The sequence below is a fragment of the Sceloporus occidentalis genome, unplaced genomic scaffold (genome assembly GCF_023333645.1).
Source record: "Sceloporus occidentalis isolate IW3139 unplaced genomic scaffold, rSceOcc1.0.p SCAF_11, whole genome shotgun sequence".
NCBI lineage: Eukaryota > Metazoa > Chordata > Lepidosauria > Squamata > Phrynosomatidae > Sceloporus > Sceloporus occidentalis.
Genome location: NW_028316991.1, coordinates 3561641 through 3583632, shown reverse-complemented (window position 1 = coordinate 3583632; position 21992 = coordinate 3561641). Strand labels below are relative to the sequence as shown.

General features: G+C 41.0%; 1 protein-coding gene across 1 annotated transcript in view; it reads left to right on the top strand.

Moving 5' to 3' along the window:
- Positions 1-319: 319 nt before the first annotated feature.
- Positions 320-21992, top strand: part of LOC149305444 (high affinity 3',5'-cyclic-AMP phosphodiesterase 7A-like) — a 48121-nt gene continuing 26448 nt past the window's right edge. The window contains exon 1 of the mRNA XM_089477511.1: positions 320-457. Within this exon, the coding sequence (XP_089333637.1) occupies positions 320-457 (138 nt within the window). The remainder of the gene's footprint in view (positions 458-21992) is intronic.

The following is a 21992-nucleotide window of genomic DNA, read 5'->3' as shown; positions in this document are numbered from 1 at the left end:
CAATGCGGGGCGCCTGGCACCCTCACCTGAGTGCATGTCTCTGTATATACTCATCTATAGGGTTTTCTCGGCCAGGAAAAAGAAATCAGACACACAATCGGCGGATGATGCGCTAGAAATGCTTCCTTTATTGGACGGGAATACCATTTGTCTCTGGATTACATCCTGATTGCCGCTTTTTTGTTTTTAACCCTTTAAACGCCCGTCCTTTATTGATGCACAGGTGCGCGTTAGTGCGGCCACGCTTTGCAGATCTTTTGCCTCCTGGCCGTCTCCTCTTTGCGGTTATCGGTGGGTTGCCCCCCTGAGGCAGTGTTCAATGGAAGTATGTTACCAGCTGCCGGTGCTGCCCTTGGACAGGCCGGTACCCAAGCATGTTCTGAGCCGCAGAGGTGCCATCAGTTTCAGCTCCAGTTCTGCTCTCTTTGGATGCCCCAATCCCAGGCATCTGTCTCAGGTAAGGGGTGAGGAGGGGGCATTGTCTTCTTTATGCATGTTCAGTGCTGCTGGATGGGGGTGTATTCAGCACAGTGCTGTGGAAAGCATCGGTTTTTGGCTGAAATTTTAATAATTTCAATATTTATTGGTTTAAATAGCGCCATCATATTCCGCAGTGCTGTACAATGGGACTTAATAAGTAGCGTACCATGTCACAATCTTTAATATTTTTTAATTAATTTGCTCAACTGGGAGATGAATAATGTCATTAACCGGCCTGCCTCTGCCTTCCAGAGCGACTGATAAATTATCATAAAATATGAATTATTTAAATGCCTTTTTGATATTTTAATAGTAAACACAAACTTAATACTAGTTGGGTTTAGCGTTAGCATTTCAAACAGGCAGCTTTTACGTATGATATTTTGGAAATGAAAATACAGCTTTACGAGAAAAAAAAAAAAATCCCCTAAAATTATGATATTGTGAAAGTTTATTATTTGTTTACTTAAGGTTGCCCAAAGCAACGGCATGCGATCATCTTGGTTTCGGTCTAATATGATTTGTCCCTATGTGTTTAACATGTAAATGGGGGGGGGAGATATGATTTCGTCATGAATTGTCGAATGAATATCTTGTAGACCCAGCAATTGTTATGTATCAAACTTGGCAATAATAAGACCCACTTATTGGGGAAATTACTATTTTCAATCTGGTCTGTTATGGCCATGCATGGGGAAAAAGTTAAGAAATACATGTAAATTTAAAGGGACCATGTAGCTATCTTAAGCATTTTAACTGATGGCTCGAGTGTCTTTTGAACATGTTTTTATATGTTGGCCCAGTAAAACGTATCAATTAGTTGAGAAATCTAAAATAAAATGTAGCTAATGTCACCAGCATGTCCGTACCAAAAGCCTTGATCATCCTGTCAGCCCTGGCTGGGCAAAGATATGGTTAGAATTCTGGCTCCGCTTTATTAAGTCATATAAACACTTTGAGATTTTGTTCGACTTATAACGTGTTGTCAGATAAAGGATTCCGGATGACCCTGTGTTGCCGTAGGTCAACTGAATCTGACTGATGACCACGAATATAACCGGAACATGGCCGGTTCTTTAGGTGACCTGGTTATGCACCTAGCAATCGGAACTGTCACAGGCTGTAAACATAGAATCATATAATTCGATGGCAGATAAGAACCATTGAACTCGTCTAGTCTGTCCATTTTTCCTGTAGTAAGACTGGGGGTTTTAATCAGTCCTTTGTCTTGTCTTAGATTTGTGATAGCTTTATGTGATTTCCTTACTTTATTAACCTCTACCACTTCACCACCTTCTTAGTGGTGAAGAAAACTTCTATACATCACATATAAACTCTCACTCTCTAGTTTGAAATAAATTTCCCCCTGTTACTTTGTTAGAAACATTTAAATACTTAAAGGGATTTATCGCATCGGCAGATATTCTTATACAGGGGCAGATTGGAATTGGACCAGTGGAAGTGAGCGGAAAACCTACCGCTATTTCCATACAGATAGAAATGTAGGTAATTTTTGTGGAATCTGTTTTAGGCAGGTGTGAAAAAATACTGTAAAGTAAAAACTTAAAAAAAAAATAAAAGACATGTTAATAGTTTTTTTGTCATTTAACAAAATACAAAGTGAGTTAACAAAAGAAAAGTCAAATCAATATTTAATGTGATCACCGTTTGCCTGCAAAACTGCATCAAGGTACACTTGCATGATTTTGTAGGCATGTAGTTAGGTGTATGAACAAACAATTTTTCCTAACAGGTGCTAATGATCATCAATTTTAATATGTAGCTTGGAACGCAATCAATCATTTACTGAAACAGAAAGAGCTGTGTAGGAGATGAACAGCCAAACTCAATAACAAGGTGAGGTTGCGATGATAGTTTGTAAAAAGTCCTACACCATGGCAAGACTGAGCACAGCAACAAAACACAGGGTAGCTATACTGCATCAGCGAGGTTTCTCCCAAGCAGAAATTTTAAGGTAGGCAACAGTTTCAGATGTTCTGCCCAAGCTCCATTGAAGATTCAGGCAATGTAGAGGACCGTTGATGAAGTGTTTGGCCGAAAAAAATCAGTACAACAGATGAAGACGCATCATGCTTACCTCCCTTTGCAATCGGAAGATCTGCAGCAGTGCTGTTAGCTCACATTGACAGAAAACACTGGGATCCAGGTACACCTATCTACTGTCTGGAGAAGCCTGGTCAGCAACGGTCTTCATGGAAGGCTTGCAGTCATACCTAGCGTCTCGAGTATTCATGAAAACAAAGGAACTGGGGTGCCGAAAAATGGCAGCAGGTGCTCTAGACTGACAAGTCAAAATTTGAAAAATTTGGTTATAACAGAAGGCAATTTGTTCGCCAACGGACTGGAGAGGGGAATGAGTGTTTGGTGGCAACAGTGAAGCAATGTGGAGGTTCCTTGCAAGTTTCGAGCTGCATTTCTGCAAATGCAATTGGGGATTTGGTCAAAATTCTGAATGCTGACAAATACAGGCAGATATTTATCCATCATGCAATACCATCAGGGAGGCATCTGATTGGCCCCAAGTGTATTCTGCAGCATGACAACGTCCCCAAACTTACAGCCAAATTCATTAAGAACTATCTCCGGCGTAAGGATGAACAAGGAGACCCTGGAAGTCCTTGGAATGGCCGCCACAGAGCCCTGATCTCAACATTATTGGGTCTGTCTGGGATTACGTGGGGAGATAAGCAACTGAGGCTGCTTAATCCACAGAACAACTGTAGTTAGTTCTCCAAGATGTTCCTTAAACTGTGTACATAAAAAAAAAAAAAAAAAAAAAACCCAAAAAAACAACAATATATAGATGCTGTTTTGAAGACAAAGGTTGCCCACACCAAGTATTGATTCAGTTCACTTATAAAATTATAAAATTGAATATGTCTGTTTCTGAAAGCATTCTCACTCTACAGAATTTTTCATACTTGCTTAAAAGTACTGTGTGTAAAATTGATATGTGTTTGTGTGTATAATATATATATTTCACTTAGATGATACTACAACTGATCCTGCATTGTTACACTAGAAGAAAATTGGGGATATCACTGTGAATATCCTCATGAAGTTTAGAAGCTGCAGAGACCCCCAAGCTATAGTTAGTGTACATGTATAGAAAGGAAACTTATCTAAAGAAGAGACCTCTGGCGTACTGACCGCTTAAGTAACTTGACGGAACAGTCTATTGTCCCTGATGGCACCACTAAGGAAGAATACGTATTTCAATACCCAGTCAGCACTTTAATTTGCATTCTTCAAAAACTAAAAATATTAGCCCATGTTTAAATTAGATGTCGTGCTCTGTGGTCCAATGATTCTTGCCAGTGATTGGCTGCTTCTAGTCAGGAAAGGGGTCCTGTTGGAATTACTTTGCTGTGTACACTTACATGGGTCCCAAAAACTACTGCCAGCCAGACATCTCTTGGACCCTATGAAAAATGTAAAGGGGACCATGCAGCTATCCTATGCATTAAACTGAATATTTTGGCTCAGGGGGGGCCTTTTTAACATCATTTTCTATGTTGACAGAGTAAAAGGTATCCACTAAAAAACATTTTCTTTTGGGCTATTATGGATATTGTTTTTTCTACAGTTTGAGGAATATTTTTTTGTTAACCAGCTCTGCTGACACTGGAAAATCTTTACTATCCTGTTTTTTGTAAAATAGTTTTAGATTTATATTTACAAAAATAAATGCTAGAAAAGGACATTATGGAAGTATTGTGTACTTAAATTATGAGGCAATAAGACTGTATAGTTTATGACATCATATATACACTAAAAAATGGGCACACTGCTGAGAGCGGCCCCGGGGCTGCTTGTTGCAAACATATAGCAAATGTATTTGCTGTTGATAACTTACATAAAAAAGTGTTTGTGTTCATATCTGGATCAATTTAGTAAAAACTGTCAACTTCTGTCTACTTCAAAAAGTTTCTGAATATTTTAGAAAAGCACAACATACGGGACTATAAATGATCGAATAAGCATTAATATTTAGAGCTACTTGATCCAAGCAGAAACCTGATTGCCTTTTAGAGTCAAGAAGGAATCAGAAAAATTTTTTTTTTTGGCCTTCTTTTGGATCAAAAGCAGGAAGGATAAGTAGAAGGGTTGACCTTGATGGACTTAAAGGAGTGCTGATTCAAACATGCACGATGATTAGATCTGAGGCAAAGCCGGTTACACCACGTGCATACACAGATGAAAAAGGGGCCATAAACAGAGCTTACATGGGGCCCCCGATATTGTTCCGCCTGTCTTTTTGCACATACAGATGATAGAATTCTTGAATGGCTCCACAATTCCAAATGACTTCTCCTGTAGACACATTAATGTTCTCTTGGTTTGTTGACATTTCTAATATTTCCTAAATCCACCTTATCTTCTCTCTGCACGTGAACTATTAATCCGTTTTGTGCTTTTGCCTTTTCAGTTTGTTGCTTCCCACACCCTGTAATCTGTGCCAATTTCCGCTGCTTTAAAGGGATAGTCGGGACTCCTCGAGCCCATTGCTAAAATTTCAAGGGCTTACCCGTTATCTTTCTGCAATTGAGCTTTCTGGCTGCCGGCGATCCAAGCAACTGAGACGGACCGTTTAACCGTTTAGTTACAGTTGCCATGAAGTGGGCAGATTGTAATACGGATTGTATGAAAGGTCTCTGAAACCGCAACAGTCGCCTGAAAATAGCAGCCGACGGTATTCCCTCCCACAGCATGGCTTGGAGGGAAGGCCATGCTTTGTCGTAAAGTTTTACCGTGACCTTTGGAATTATCTGAGATAATGTTTGGAGCTCTGTTGTATATTTAGACTGTTTTTTATTACTATTGCAAGTGTGATTTCACATAGAACCTTATATAACGTTATACAATGTACAGAAGAGTGAGCGGTTGATTCAGCTGTCCCGCGTACTTTGGAGACTGCTCATCAAATACAAATTCTCAAATAAATAATAAAAATCAGCATATGTCTTTGACACCAGGACATACTGTAGGCTAACCTGTACTCTGCTAATCTAGTTTATACTTTGATCAAAATGTCCTGAATTTAGCTCGTATGGTATCTATAAGTTTATAGCCTAGGGTTTTCAAGCCCTTCACCAGGTCGCCATGACGACTAGAAACCGCTTCCTGGCCAGGGCTGGCATTGTGAATCTGGCACCCTACGCGTGGACATTACGTGACCCTGTGGGGTGCCTTACTGCACCCTGCAGGAAATAGGGTGCCTGATTCACAATGGCAGAAGACAGACATCCATGTATAGTCTAGGGATGCACTGATATATCGGGCTGGGCTGCTTACCTGCGCGTTGGCCCACAGTGTGCGAGCAGCATCTCGGCCAGGAAATGCAGTAACCCAGCAGATTCACGTGAATGCACGTCACATGACTCTGTTCCGTTCCTTCTCATCCTCTGGGGGCGTGCCCATAGAAGTTCGAGAGGAAGCAGCAGGGCCCCTGCGGTAGTCTGCGAGTGAGATCTGCAGTACAGGTAATGGGGTGGGGGAGGGTGTAAATGAATGAGTATATGAGTGTGAATGGGATAGGGGGCCTGTAATCACACTCCTATCATGCCCAGGTTCTTTTTTTTTTTTTTTTTTTTTTTTGTGTATTCTAATAAAAACGGTTAACACACCAAAATTGGACAAAAATGCAATAACAATATTTCGGTTTCGGTCCAGAATTTCCATTTCGGTGCATCCCTATAATGTATACTGCTGGAGTCAGTGTGTGTGTGTGTGTGTGTGTGTGTGTGTGTGTGTGTGTGAATGTATAGTGCCAGAGTCAGTATGTCTGTAGTCATTATGTGTATGTGTGCGCATAGTGTGTATTTTTATATATGTATAGAATTGGCCAGTACATGTATGTTGGATATTTCGTACAGGTAAGGTGTTAGTGACTGTAAGGTGTTGGCGTGTGTCTGTTGCTGTATGGTGTAGTGGTTAAGGATAATAGTTAACCATGCAAGCTTGAGTCTTTATGGTGTAAAATGCCTCTTGTCATGAAGGGGTTAACTGTACGAAGTGGTGCAGCACTGAAGAAAGTGTGTTTTCTGTCATATTGCCTTAATAAACATCCTTTAACTACAGACTAGGGGGGAATACATGAAAATAAAAACATTGAAGAAATATTTTTTTTTTATTTTTTTTTTGTCTGTCTCCTAGATCCAAACCAGATTTGCCGACCCCCCCCCCCCGCGTTTTTATAAGATCAAAGCTAAAAGGCAGTCAGAAAAATCGACACATAGTTATGTTTTAGAGTACTGTAGAGTTTTCTTTCTTATTTCCATTTTGCTTTAAAAGCAGCACTTAAGGGACACGGCACCATCGACAAGACTGTATACCAGACCTCCAACTTCTAGGCTGGGGCAAAGCCTGGAAGGCAGCATCGTTGGCAGTGCTGCGCATGCCCAGTGCACTGCCCCCTCCGTGGTCCGGTCTGACATGTGGGAACACTTTCTGCATGCACGTGTGGCTTGTTAAATCCCCTCGGATCTCATGGCAGTCACCATGACATGCCCTTTCAGTGAGGGGGAGATGTGTTTGGCCAAACACGCTTGTACGCTAAGAAGCGTGGGGGGGGTAGAATATGGAGGGGATTCTGCAGAATCGGTCCACATGTCTGCAAAGAAGAAGACAAACGTGTAAAGGGCCCACGAATCGTACGCACGCATATGATGTCATATGTGTGTGCCATGCCCTGTTATGAATGTATACTCGGGTGTCTCTACGGCTAATGTTTGTAAGTGAATTCTGTGTGTCTGTTATACTGACTCTATAAGTAAATGAATGCCCGCATGTTTGTGACATCATAGTAAATATATAAACAGGTGGTCACAGTGAGGCATGCTACTCCTTTAAAAGCTGTGTATTCACAGAGCTATGTATAATCTGGACGTGGGTATTTTGTGTCTACTTGAGGAATTCTTTTAGCTGAGATATATTGTTATGGGGCAGGGGCGTCCAAGTTTTTTTTCTGCAGTGGGCCACTTCATCAGAATTGTATACGTGCGCGGGCCGCGCTCATTTTTCACTGAGAGAAAATATGGCCTTTAATAAGATATGCAGATTAAAATAAAGTAAATGACACAAAACCTTTACTTTTCCTCTCACTGATTTCTGGGATTTCTGGGCCTACAAATGCAGGATTCTGTATAAGTAAAAATAAAATAGTTCTATTTATTTTAGCGATGCACTAAAATGAAAATTCTGGACCAAAACCGAAAATTCAGGGTTCACTTAGCCGAAACTGAAAATGACCCCCCACACACTTTTAATAAAAGTAAGTTACACACCAAAATTGTACAAAAAATTATATATTCTGATTAACAGCAATCTCAGGCATACCCAGATTCCAGCATGTACTGGTTGGCTGGGCATTGTATTTTTTGTCCAATTTTAGTGTGTAACCACGCTTTTATTAAAAGTAACACACCACAATTGGACAAAAAAAATCAGCAATATGACTTGGAATGATAGGAGTGTGATTGCTAACAGCAAACACACTCTTTTTATACCCAGGCAACCAGTAAATGCTGGCACCTAGGCATGATGGGACTGTGATTGCTGTTAGCAGATTGCTGTTAGTTGTTAGCAATCACACTCATATCATCCCAAGTCAGCCAGTACATGCTGGTACAGGGTGGCTGTAAGTGCAGACCCCATACTGCTGGCAGCATCAATACACAAGGGGGACAGCTAGCCAGGTTTCAGCATATACTGGCTGACTTGGCATGATAGGAGTGTGATTGCTAACAACTAACAGCAATCTGCTAACAGCAATCACAGTCCCATCATGCCTAGGTGCCAGCATTTACACATCCATGCTATCACACACACACAAATTCATTCATTCCCTCAATCAGGCATACTCATTCAAACACACTCCCTCACCCCCTTACCTGCACTACAGCTCTCTCAATGCCGATCAGACTTCAGCAGGGGGCGCGGCCTCCCTCGTTCTCCCCACAGAGGAGGCAGGGCTCAAGTGATCCTGGCTGCCGATCTCACGCGGGCCGCACCTTGAGGTCCCGTGGGCCGCATGTTGGACGCCCCTGTTATAGGGGATTGGCCTATGAGATGTTAATAGTGTTCAAAAACATGTCAGTGTGGCTTCGTTACTTTTGTTGGATCAGTTGTTTGTTGGGAAGGCATACACCTGCCTGGCCTGATCACTCAGGGTATGGCATGCTGCGTTTTGCATAGATTACTGGAGACTTAATCTAATCTTCTTCCATTGCGGTTAGTCCTGCTTTATGCTATGGTGCCCATTCCTCATTGGAATTTCTTTAGTCAGAGGGTTCAGGTGGGAGGCTAAGACTGAGCCATTCTATTGTCGCCGATGGGGGTCCAGTAACAGAACTAGAACACATACGTATGGCTAATATGCAGCTGCCTCAATACATAATAATTTGGGAAACCTAGAGCTGTGTTAAAGACACGCACTGCAATGTTTATTTATTTTATTATTTTTTTTTTTAAACCTATTTTTTCATCCAATAAAAATCTATTTTTTTAATCTGAAAAGTTTCCTTTTGAGGTTGTGTGTATGTCCTACTACCCCCTTTATGGAAAGATCTGTATTTCTTTTCAAAGAATGAAAAAGCACATTTTAGAGCTAGCGTAACATAGCTAGAAGTGAAGGGCCGTCTGTAATGGGCACCACGTTAAGTGATGATGTCATCCGCACAATAGGAATCTAGTCCTCTAAACTGCACAATTATCAGTGTTTTACATCATATGCCTTTTATGGTATAAAAGTGAATAACTGGACTTTGGGCCTTTTACCCCTTTGCATGTCGGGGTAATATTGTTTTGGTTAAATGACATAGCATACCATAGAAGCAGAAATAGACGTTTGGCCAAGAATCGTATGCTATTTGCCCCTCTGGTGCACCTGCTGCTTTGGAATGCATTTCCCTTGTTTTCTTTCTTTCTGCCCAGCTTTTATGAGGAGGTGAGCTCAAGACTGGATCGGGGTGAATCGCTGGATGTCGTATATCTTGATTTTTCCAAAGCATTTGATACGGTGCCACATAAAAGGCTCGTACATAAAATGAGAATGCTTGGGCTGGGGGAGAATGTGTGTATGTGGGTAAGTAACTGGCTCAGTGATAGGAAACAGAGGGTGGTTATTAATGGTACATACTCTGAGTGGGTGACTGTTGCTAGTGGGGTACCACAGGGGTCAGTTTTGGGTCCTATTCTTTTTAATATATTTATTAATGACCTTGTAGAGGGATTGCATAGTAAAGTATCAATCTTTGCAGACGATACTAAGCTCTGTAACGTGGTTAACACAATAGAGGACAGCGCACGATTACAAATGGATCTGCATAGGTTGGAGGCTTGGGCTGGGATGTGGCAGATGAGGTTCAACACAGATAAATGTAAGGTTATGCACATGGGGAAGAAAAATCCAGGCTGGGAATATGTATTAAATGGGAAAACACTGGGGACGACTGACATGGAAAAGGACTTAGGAGTTTTAGTTAACAGTAAATTTACCTGTAGCGACCAGTGTCAGGCAGCTGCTGCTAAGGCAAATAAAATCATGGGGTGCATCAAAAGGGGCATAGATGCCCACGACAAGGAAATAATTCTACCCCTGTACAAGTCACTAGTCAGACCACACATGGAATACTGTGTACAGTACTGGGCACCAGTGTACAAGAAAGATATAGTGGAGCTGGAGAGGGTTCAAAGACGGGCAACCAGAGTAATAAGGGGAATGGGAGGACTACAGTACCCAGAAAGATTATCAGAATTGGGGTTATTTAGTTTGGAAAAAAGACGGCTTAGGGGGGACTTAATAACTATGTATAAATATATAAGGGGACAGTACAGAGATCACTCCCAGGACCTATTTATACCCAGGACTGTATCTATAACAAGGGGACATCCTCTACGGCTGGAGGAAAGAAGGTTTCTACACCAGCACAGACGGGGGTTCTTTACAGTAAGAGCGGTGAGATTATGGAACTCTCTGCCAGAGGAAGTGGTGATGGTAAACTCAATAAAAGAGTTCAAAAGGAGCCTGGACGTGTTTCTTGAAAGCAATAATATTACAAGTTATGGATATTAGATTAATAGGGACAGAACGTTGATCCAGGGATTTATTCTGATTGCCATATTTGGAGTCGGGAAGGAATTTTCCCCCTGGTATGGGGCAATTGGCATCTGCTTCATAAGGGTTTTTTGCCTTCCTCTGGATCAACACAGTAGGGACACAATATGTATATAGGTTGAACTTGATGGACTTTGGTCTTTTTTCAACCTTATGAACTATGTTACTATGTTACTATGTAATCATGTTGCTTGGAATCCACAATAGATCATGTACGTATTCATTTTTATGTTTTAAAGGAAATAAAATATAAATTTTATATAAAAAGTTACTAATGGAGGGTGAAGGTTTGGCGTGTGGAAGGGCACCTGTGATGTCACAATGTCAGATCCGTGCACGTTCAGAAACATCATCTGAGAGCCTCCAGTTTTAAGTGTAAATTCTCGGCTTCAGTCTCCAGACAAGCACACGACATTATTCCGCCTCTAAATATTTTATTCATGCGTGTCAATGTATAATAAAGTAATGCCAAAATACTATTGAAAAAGTTTTCAGTTATGAAGTTATAGTTATATGAATGAAGTGGATTTTTATCTCGGAGGTGAGAGAAAGGAACGTGATGTAATGAAAGGAAGTTTTACGAAGCTGAGGGAGTGGTGGATAAGTAGAGCAGCCTCTGAGCAGAAATGGTAGAGATGAGGGATTTTAAATATGCATGGGGTGGACATAAGCCTGTCCAGTAGGATCAATGGAGGGATGAATGTTTATCTGCCGCCAATACGTTTCTGTAAAAGAACAAAGCTGTCTGTGATCGAGCGCGGCCCGAGTCTTATTCCTACCCTTATTTTTCTGCTTGCATTGTTTACTACCCTTCTAAACCCACTTCCATGGCTGTGATTATTTGATTTCTGTAACGATTTGTTTTTATTATAATTTAGCCGCGCAGTAAAAAGACATCCAGCGTTCGTATTTGGCACAAAGTGCATTCAGTGCTGATCATCAGCATGTTTTTGAGTTGGTTTCATTGCGTGTCCAGACAGGAGAGATTATTTCAGGTTAGCGCAGTCCATGTGATCCGGATGTTTACTTGCTGCCAATAACTGACTTTTATATTGTAACTAAAATGAGATCTTCGGTGTCTGTTGATGGAACGGCCCTGAGTGGCTTATAAAGTAGAGTCAAATATAATTGCTCTTTTCTACATCCATGGGCGAAAACCTTGTGTGCGCTCCTACCCGATGCATTATTCCCAATAACCATACCTGGATTTACATTTTATAAATGTCTTGGCTGGAGAAGCTTTAGAGGGGCAGATGCCGATAGATCCCTGATATAACTATATAATCCTAGGTAACCTGTAACACCCCCTCCCCTCATAGGGCTAAGGTGTCAAAGCACCTATATGCATGAATAAATGGATAGTGCGATCTAGAGCCCTGCGCGGGGCATCTTTTTTAATCCCGCTCCCGCTGATTTTTTGCTCGCTCCCGCAATGTGGGTGTTCCGCTCCCGCCACGTTTGTGGCCAATCCCACGCGGTCCCGCAAGGCTGCCTTCTCGCTGCTCCCTCATAGTATCTCTTCTCTTACTCCGCCCAGGAACGAGGCGGAGTCACGGGAAGTGACGTCACATCACGTGACTCAGTTTTGTTCCTGGGCGGAGCAAGATAGGAGACCCTGTAAGGGAGCAACGAGAAGGCAGCTTTGCGGGACTGCGCAGGATTACCGGGACCCGCAGGTACAGTCCCTGACCGCCCGCTCCCACCCGCAGCACCAGCAAGACGGCCCGCAAGTTTTTTGGCGGGACCCACCTCCCAATGCAGTCCTCTAGGGCGATCATCTAACTTTAATCGATTTTATTAACCAAAGAAATTACATCTAATAGTTTATCAGGACTGCTCCCGCCAACATGGCTGGCAGTATATAAACACATGCTGTTATGTGTGTAAAATATATAATATATATCTATAGATATCCGTAGAGGTTACAATGTCTAATACGAAATGGGATTGAGAGCATTTAACTGACCACCGCTATAGACAATTATATCGTATCGCTTAGAAAATTATATATAATATTTTTATTTGGGACATATTTTTTGTTATCCTTTATTGTACAGCGGATGGCGTTAAGCTGGATAATAAACCGACCAGCTGCTCTCCTAATGCAATAGTACAGCCATGGGAGGCTTATCGTATATAATGCGTCATTCCAAAAATCCTTTTATGCATTTGCAATGTTTAAAGCTGCAGCTCACATTCATTTTTATTTTTTTAATAGCCTCAACACACTAACATATTGAGTCATCCTGGCTTCGGTTTAATCGCCGTTTTGACTCGCCTTAAAGGGAAACTGTTAACGAACGCTGGAATTATTTTTCGGGAGCCGAGATGTGTGGCACGATGTGGCATAACTAGAATGTCGGCTTATTGCGCAACTTTACTTTGTTTTAATTGTTAGCCTGGCAACAAGGACAGCGTCGGGTTGTTTTCTTGTGTATCAGGGGCTGTTCTATAAAGTGTCGAGGTGTTGTGTTTCTTTTTTTAAATATTTAGACCTAACAAGCGTATTTACTGCAGTAATGGTGATTTTGGCACGATATCTGTGAAAATCTACTGTTAAATGATGAATACATAATGCGTCAATGCAAATTTCACAATTACGTTTGTATTCTTTTATTCAAGTACAATAGGTGGAGGATCTGGCTTATAGCTACAGAATTCATTGTCTCCTACCTGAAATAAAAGGTGAACCGACTGCTGTTTTTATGAGCTTAGATTTTGAGTTTTTCATTGTGTTTGAAACTTTTTTTCATAGCAGAAGAAAATATGTTCATGTTAGTGATGATATAGACAGCATTTTAGGCTTATCTTAAGTGTGCTGTTTTTGTGCTAATTTTTTTTTTAAGCTCTATTTTCCTTTGTGGACTGATGCCGTCTTATAAATCTGATGTACAATAATTGCGTCTATTGGGTTCCCGAGTCTTAGTTTTTTACTGCCAGACTATAGCACTCACAAACCAGTTTGCTATTTACTTTATTTCTCTTACTAAGGATCAGTCAATTTTTACTTATTTTGTTTATCCAGCGGCTCTGTGGCTCTGCACAGAGAAAACGTTTTACAACATTTAAGGATCGTTGGCTGCTAGAGCTTGAAAGCTAAATGATTATTGTGTCCATAGTGTATATGGGCTGTTAGGGAAAGAGATCTTTCTTGTAATGCGCATGGAGGACTTCTGGTTTGCGGGGCTGCTGCCCTAAGCCAATTCTGCCTTTTCCAGAACACACCACTGACTTAGTGCTGCTCCAGAAATAACGTAGGAAATACACAGAGGGGGGACCTCTTGGAGCATAAGTTCTCTGCGTATTCCCACTAGTCTGAACCGAGCTACTATGAGGAGGTGTCCTTGGTTTTCACATTGACTTTGTTGCGTTTCTGGCTACTGATCAACGCTGATTATAGTGAATACCCGCACACTGTTAATGTGTAGAAGTATTTTTTTTCCTTGAAAAACCATATAACTCATTGGCAAGATGTATATACCTTTTATACACCATATCCTCTTTGAGCATTAAAGTGACTCTTCTGTGTCCCATGATGAACAATGATCTATGTCCCATGTGTCCCATGATCTACAAAGAATTGCTCAGCCTGGAAACAAGAATAATCGCTTGCCTTTCAGAGAAGCTGCAGTGAGGCAGTTACCATGGTCTGACGTTCTGGTCCACTGATTGGCTGCTACTAGACAAACCCATCTCTCCCCAGAGCACCAACGGAGTTGGAGCTTATTGACTTCCTCCACCAATGGGGAGTGCATGCAATGTAAGATGAAACTCCCACCATTTTTATTTTATATATGAAAAACAATAGAATGGCTCACCCATACAGATACTCTGACTAATGAAACTCCCATTGAGGAATGGACTTCATTTGCATTGCCATAAAGAAATAACTCTGTGTGGTGTCCGAGCAGGGAAAGTCACATGACAACAGCAGCATCCTCCAGGTCTGTAGACCAAGAAAGACGATTGGAACAAAACCAGATACAGCCAGGATTTAGTCTTCATTACTGTATACTGCTATGTTTTTCCATGGAACTTCACCTTTAATAGGGCCCACTCAGCCGCCATATACGTGTTAAAGTGCGTGTGATGGCTGGTGTGTCCCCTTTTAAATGTTGCTGTTGGCGTAATACATTCTGATATTGTGTAATGAGCACAAGGAGATGGTTATATAAGTGAAAATGTGCAAACGGCAGCAATCCTGACCTTTTGGTAGATGCGAGGAGTGTTCTTTCCTGTCGTGTTCATCGCAGGGAGATCGGGGGGCTTCTCCTCCTCGAAGGGGGATTACACGTGTTGTGTATTCACGCGGGCGGCGTGCCTGTTGCTGTATAAAGAGGCATTGCAGATAACTGTGTGCCTGGAGCAGTGCGTGGCTTTCTTTGTAATAAATGCTTGAATGAGAACTGAAGCTCGGCAGTCCCGGTTCTCAATGCATGTGCTTTTCCCCAAAACAATAGAATGCCTTCCTGCTGCTTTTCCACCCTTTAGAGTTAAACATATAGCTGTTGGTAGTCTGACGTAAAAATAAAATAGTTTGGCTTCAGCTACCGGCTCCGTTTAGATGACTCTCGGATCTATTTTTCTCATATCCTCTCTGAAATTCAGCAGGTTTGCAGCATGACTTGTGGTTCCTGGATGGCTCACTGATGATTAAAACTGCTTTCCATTTGACTTTCACCAACAACTCCAAAACATTTTACTGCAGGAGAAACGTTCAGCCTTGATGTAACATTCAATGTCAGCACTGAGCTTACCACCTGCTCGTGGATGTGCCAGTCCAAACTACTTCTGCAGTCTTTGGGGTAACCAGACTGCAATGTTTTAATGGATCCATTCATTTTCTTTGTGACCTCTCCTTGGTCTTGATGGACCGTCCACGTTAGCATCCCTCTTTAAATCCAGTTCAAAGAATTCCTACCCAGTAATCCAGACTCATCAGTAGACTCATGGCTTGTGTGAAAGATTGTAATTGGTTGCCTTTATTTTTTCATATATATATAATGTATATAGATAACTCAGATGGGTACTTCAAGGTAACTAAAAAAAATAAATAAATAAATAAATTATATATAGATATAATTTAAAAAATACATTCTACACACCACCTTATTTTGGGGAAGTTAACAATGTTGCTGTTGAGAGGCAGTAATCGCTGTCTAAAATGGCACTTTTCATTGGAATTTCCTTTTATAATTGTTTTTTTTTTTTTGCTTTCATGTATATAGGTATGTTCTGCTGTAGACAAAGTTTTGTTATCTGCCTGGCATTGCAGTTACATGATATTTTTCAGCCATGCAAAAACACATAAAATGCTGTTTTGCAGACAGTAGTACAGCTGTTACATGAAAATAGTTAAATACTCATATTGCATCATTAAAAGATTTTATGCTTGAATAATTTACAAGCCGACTTTTTTTAACGTCGAGTTTTTCCTGATTTCTGCATGTCACAAGAAGAGGCGCTTTCATCTAAATTGCTGAAAATACTTTTACTTTTAAAACGGCTTTAGAAACAGCATTCCTGTTTCTAAAAATGTTGTATTATATATAATACTTTACTGTCCCTTTATTTGAATGCTAACATTTATTTTAACACATTTAAGGGGAAAATGTAGCTGTAGCCTGCGACTTGCATAAAGTAACAACCCCTTTTTTAAACGAATAACTCCTTTTGAGTTTATTTGGTTGAATTACATTACCATGAAGTCACCAGGTTCCTGTAAGGAAGTTTCTCTCTTGGTTTCGATTGCCTGGTTAAATGACTGCATTGCGCAATATGTACCTTGGCCTCTCTGCCTTTTTTACTCTAGGTCATAGCTTTCTTTCAATTAACGTAAAATAAATAGATTCTAGATTAGCTTGCGAGCAGGGCTCTCTCCACCAAATGTATCGGTTTGTCTTAGTCTGTCAATTCTTGTCTTGTCATATCCCTTGAATTTATGTATTGTATTAAGCGCTGCGTAAACTGTTGGCGCTATATAAATAAAAGATAATAATAATAATAATAATAATTCTATCTACTGTTATCTAGCTCCTCGCTGGTTTTCCTGGCAAGTCTTTTCCATCTGTGTTCCAATTTTTTGGCAGACATGCCTCTTCAAATAAAAGTCTGCAAAGACTTGCCGTAGACTGATTACTTGAAGGTTGTCCAAGGTTACGTCGATGGTCAGGAACAAAAGAAGACCTTAGGTATTGTTTGAAAGGCACATTAAATATTTGGGAAGGAAGGGTTTGTTTGGCTCTGTGTTGTGAAAACCTTCCTCTGTATCTTTTTTTGCCAAGCTGTACGCCCAGTGTGTGTAGTTTCTGTATTTACGCGTTTATACAAGTGCAATAAAGAAAAAGAAGGCAGCACTGAGTTGACAGACGGGCTACGAATGAATAATGGGAATGAGAGAATTGGAATATGAGGAATGTTTACTTGGTCTGCTTAATTGCCTCTCCTGTGATTCTCAGCCAGCTTTAAAACAAATGAAACCGCTATAATTTATATATAATCTAGGGAGAATGCTTGCGTTTACCTAATGCATCGATTTGTCTTTGTCTGTGAACTGAGTATGTGTTGTATGAAGCGCTGCATAAAGTGTTGGCGCTATAAAAATAAGCAATTATAATAGTCAGGGGTTAGGTTATAAGAGTCAATGAAGCTAATGTTCTAAAGGCTTGGTGTTTAGGCCGTCTACTTCAATTTAGAAATGAATCTCGGAAGCAAGCGAATATAAAATAGCACTAACAGCAACAGTCTTTAAAACTGTTTAACATCTAAAGTGAAATGGCTCCCCTCATGGTGATTCACAAGTACTGCATGTAGATTGTGCCATCATAGTTCCTTGTTTTTAAAAAAAATAAAAAAATTATTATTAGTATAGTACAGGGCTCGACAAATCCCAGGTCGCCATGGCGACTCAGAATTTTGTCCTGGCGCCTAGGAATTTGTCAGCCTCTTACATCCACAAAAAAATGCTGTTGCTGTCTGCCCAGGAGTCTGGGCAGACAGCACAGCCACTCGGAGCCCGCCCCCGAGCCTGAGATCCCTCCCACGGAGTGATCCTGTAGGCTGAAACCGCGGTTGCTGCAAAACCAGCAATCGTGTTATCAGCTGCCACAGGCAGCTTCAGGAAAGGGGGTTCAGTGTTGATTGGGTCCCCACACAAGTGTGACACAACACCCCCTGCTGCCTGATCGTTCCATGAGAGCGACAGGGCAGCGTTAACCCCTTCAGTGCCCCGATCGCGGCATTTTAGGGGTTAATTCCCGTTTTGTACGGGGCTCTGCTGCTGGTGGTCTGCCTGGAAGCCAGCCTACAGCAGTCATCAGAGAGATTCTACCTGCAATGGCTGGTCTATAGACCAGCAATTGCGTCCCAGCTGCCAGAGGCAGCTTTAGGGACAGGGGGAGAGGGTTCTTCGGTCTCCACATGAGTGTGGGGACCTGACACAACACCCCCCTACTGCCTGATCACTCCATGAGAGCGACAGGGCAGCGTTAACCCCTTCTATTCCACAATTGTGTATAACACATTCGTGGCATTGCAGGGGTTAACATTTGTCCCCACAAGCTTGTAGGGACTAAATATCAGTCATTGCTGTGCTCCAATGGAACATCAGCATTGAAAGTGTTCAAAAAATAAATAAATAAAAAAAAAATAAATATATATATATATATATATATATATATATATATATATATATATATATATATATATATAATATATCAAAAGAAATAATAAAAAAAAAAACCAAATAACAGCACTGACCTGAAAGTCCAGGGTGCTTCCAGGTCAAACGCTGTGAGTTTAGTAAGCGGGCTGATGATGATCAGATCGCTCCTAACCAACTGTTAGTTTAAAAAAAAATCCTGGCTCCTAACTTTTTTAGCTGGCGCCTAGATTCACAACAAATTTGTCAAGCCCTGGTATAGTATATTCCAGGACACTTTCTATCTTATGTTGTTTTTTTTTTTGTGTGTCCTTGAATATTTCGCACTTGAATAAAAGGCTCTTAGGGTGTGTTGTACCCCACTCTGGACTCTTATAGACATAGTTGCGGCCTTCTAGATCATAATGTCTATTAGAAGGACCCTTTGCATATATTGTGTAGATTAGGAGGGGGTTCAACAAATGCATTTCCAGAGGTCTTAATGGAGTTTTTCTATGTAGATTGAGAGGCACTATGGTCTATAACAGAATAGCTTTAAATAGAACCCAGCAGCTGGGTAATATCATGGCTACTAGGTCCTTGCTCCTAACATTTGTGACATTTTAGAAGGATCTCAATGGGTATACTTTCAGCTGCATACTGATTTGTATCTCATTCTATATATTATACTATAATAATAATATAATTTTCATTGTACAAAAGACACTATTTACTGTGTCCTCCCAATCCTTCAGTTTTATTTTCCTTTGCGGATCATCCATCTAATCTGAAGAGACATACTCCAATACCATGACTTTTCAAGTTGTTTTCTAAAACACAAAATGTAGAACCTGTAATATTGTGAATAATACATATCCTTAGGTTGGACAGGGTAAAGAATAAGGTGTTACTATTGCCCAGTTTCATTGCTGTGAACAAACATTGTAATGTGCTAGTGTGTCACTGAACACAGTTATATAATAAAGGTCAAGACAGATCGCATCATATTAGTTTACCCCAGAGCTTTAGGGTAAACCTTGCAAACTAATTTCTCCAAAGGGAGAAGTCTGAACAGCAAGTTAATATTTCAAAGCTTCCTACTTGATCGGGGAGGAAGAGATGAACTTGCTGCACATTGTGGATGCTGATAGCATGATATGTAGAGTCTCAAACTTCTTATGCCTTCTAAATTCCACTCATCATCAGATCCAAAGACGGTAGCTGTGATGACCCGACCCACTAAAACCAACTGCAATCTTACAACAAAGTTCTATGCCTTTTTCTTCTGGTTATTATTATTATTATTATTATTATTATTATTACGGTTTGAAGCTGTGAATCATTTACTTGCCGTCCAGACTCTTCAAAATCAAATGGGTCAAAATTTATGGTTGGATGAATGAGAGGCCAATGTTTAACCTAATTCTGGAGTACTCGCTTTATCTGTACGATTAAATTGGAGCGCTGGGACGTTTCCCCATACAGTTTGCTTCCTGATGTGCACCGCCGTAGTAATATGTATGTATCTGTGCCTTTTGGTTGATACTTCCGGTTGTCTTTGGACACTTGCGATACCTTTTTTAATCAGAAGAAGAATATTAAACCTTCGAGATCTTGTCCTAGATGTAGATTACTGCTGGAACTAAGAAGTAAATCTCTTGTCCATAAAGGCTTATAATAACTACAGGGTAATAAGAGGCCATTTTCAGGCATAACTAGGAGGTAACTTGTGTGTTAATGAATTCAGCACGAGTTTCTTGCTTTTCGTTGACCCTGCTTGATTGGGTGCACGTGCGTTTGGCACAGAAAAATACAGCTTCTGTAATATGTATGTAGCGGAGAACAACAAAGCAGATGGACGTAGTACTTTATGGCTGAATAATTGGATAGGCATAAATACGATTGGTGTGACACCTGGGCACCATTCCAAAGATGCACATATTAAATGTTTTTAGTGTTTTTTTTTGGGGGGGTTGTGTATTTATTAGGGCTGCAACAACTAATCTATAATGAAAATCGTTGCCAACGAATTTCATTATCGATTAGTTGAATCGATTTTTATCGATTATAAAATGAGGGTTTTTCAGAGCAAACGCTCTGAAAAATACCCCTCATTATATAAACCGTTTCAGTGACTCACAGCAGCAGCTCCTACTTACCAGCCCCTTCCTGTAATCACTGTGACAACTGGCCCCGCCCCCTTCCTTCTCCCAGAAGGCCAGAACCACATGGCTGTGACACTCATCTAACTGTAAGTATAACATTAATATTTGGGCTGCTGAAAGTTAGGGGAGGTGGGGGTTAATTTAGGGGCAGTTATGGTTAATGGGGTGTTTAGGGGCAGCTATGGTTAATGGGGTGTTTAGGGTTAATTTAGGGGCAGCTATGGTTAATGGGGTGTTTAGGGTTAATATAGGAGCAGCTGTGGTTAATGGGGTGTTTGGGGTTAATTTGAGGCAGTTGTGGTTAATGGGGTGTTTAGGGTTAATTTAGGGGCTGTTGTGGTTGATGGGGGGTCTTTAGGGTTAATTTAGGGGATGCTGTGGTTAATGGGGTGTTTAGGGTTAATTTAGGGTAGTTGTGGTTGATGGGGTATTTAGAGTTAATTTAGGTGTAGTTATGGTTAATGGGGTGTTTAGGGTTAATTTAGGGTAGTTGTGGTTGATGGGGTATTTAGAGTTAATTTAGGTGTAGTTATGGTTAATGGGGTGTTTAGTGTTAATTTAATGATGAGGACTGAGGGTTAATTTAATTAATTTAATAAAGTTAACTTAAGGTGCAGTTAGAGGTAAAGGGGGGCCAAACTAAGGGCAATCTAAATCCTGGGGGCAGTGAAGATTAACCTAGTACTTATAAAAGTATGGTGTCAGTGTGCTGTGAACAGGTCTGTGACTCTGAGGGGACTATGAGATATCTGGGGAGGATGGAGTGACATATCTGGGGGTATAAGGCATATAGGGTATATAAGGCATATGTGGGGAGGGCAGTGTGGCATGTCTGGGGAGGATGGAGTGGTGTATCAGGGGGTATAAGGCATATCAGGCACAGTGGCATATGTGGGGGTGGAGTGGTATATGTGGGAGGCAGTGTGGAGTGGCATATGTGGGAGGCAGCGTGGCATATGTGGGAGGCAGCGTGGAGTGGTATATGTGGGAGGCAGCGTGGAGTGGCATATGTGGGAGGCAGCGTGGCATATGTGGGAGGCAGCGTGGCATATGTGGGAGGCAGCGTGGCATGTCTGGGAGGCAGCGTGGCATGTCTGGGAGGCAGCGTGGCATGTCTGGGAGGCAGCGTGGCATGTCTGAGCTCAAATGTGCATAAATTGGGGGGGCTGGTTGGGAAATAAAGACAAGAAATGCATTTTATCAGTTTTTTTTTTTATTCTGCGTTTGTATTTAACATCATTTGTTTATTAAATTATTTTAAATAAATGAAAAAAGTACATTAATTTTTTTCATCCGATTAATCGAAAAAATAATCGGCCAACTAATCGATTATGAAAATAATCGTTAGTTGCAGCCCTAGTATTTATAGAGAAGTAGTGCTGTGTTGGTCCGAGAGGCACTAGCATCACCAGGAGATTGTGATATAATTAGTGTAAAATTAGCTTTCCCATCTGGGAAATGTATTGATTATAAGGATGATGATTAACAACTGTTTAAATATTTTCCACCTCATGGAAAGACTGAGTAGTCCTAGGAGGTTGACCCCCCTGGTATCTGGGTGAGAGGAGTG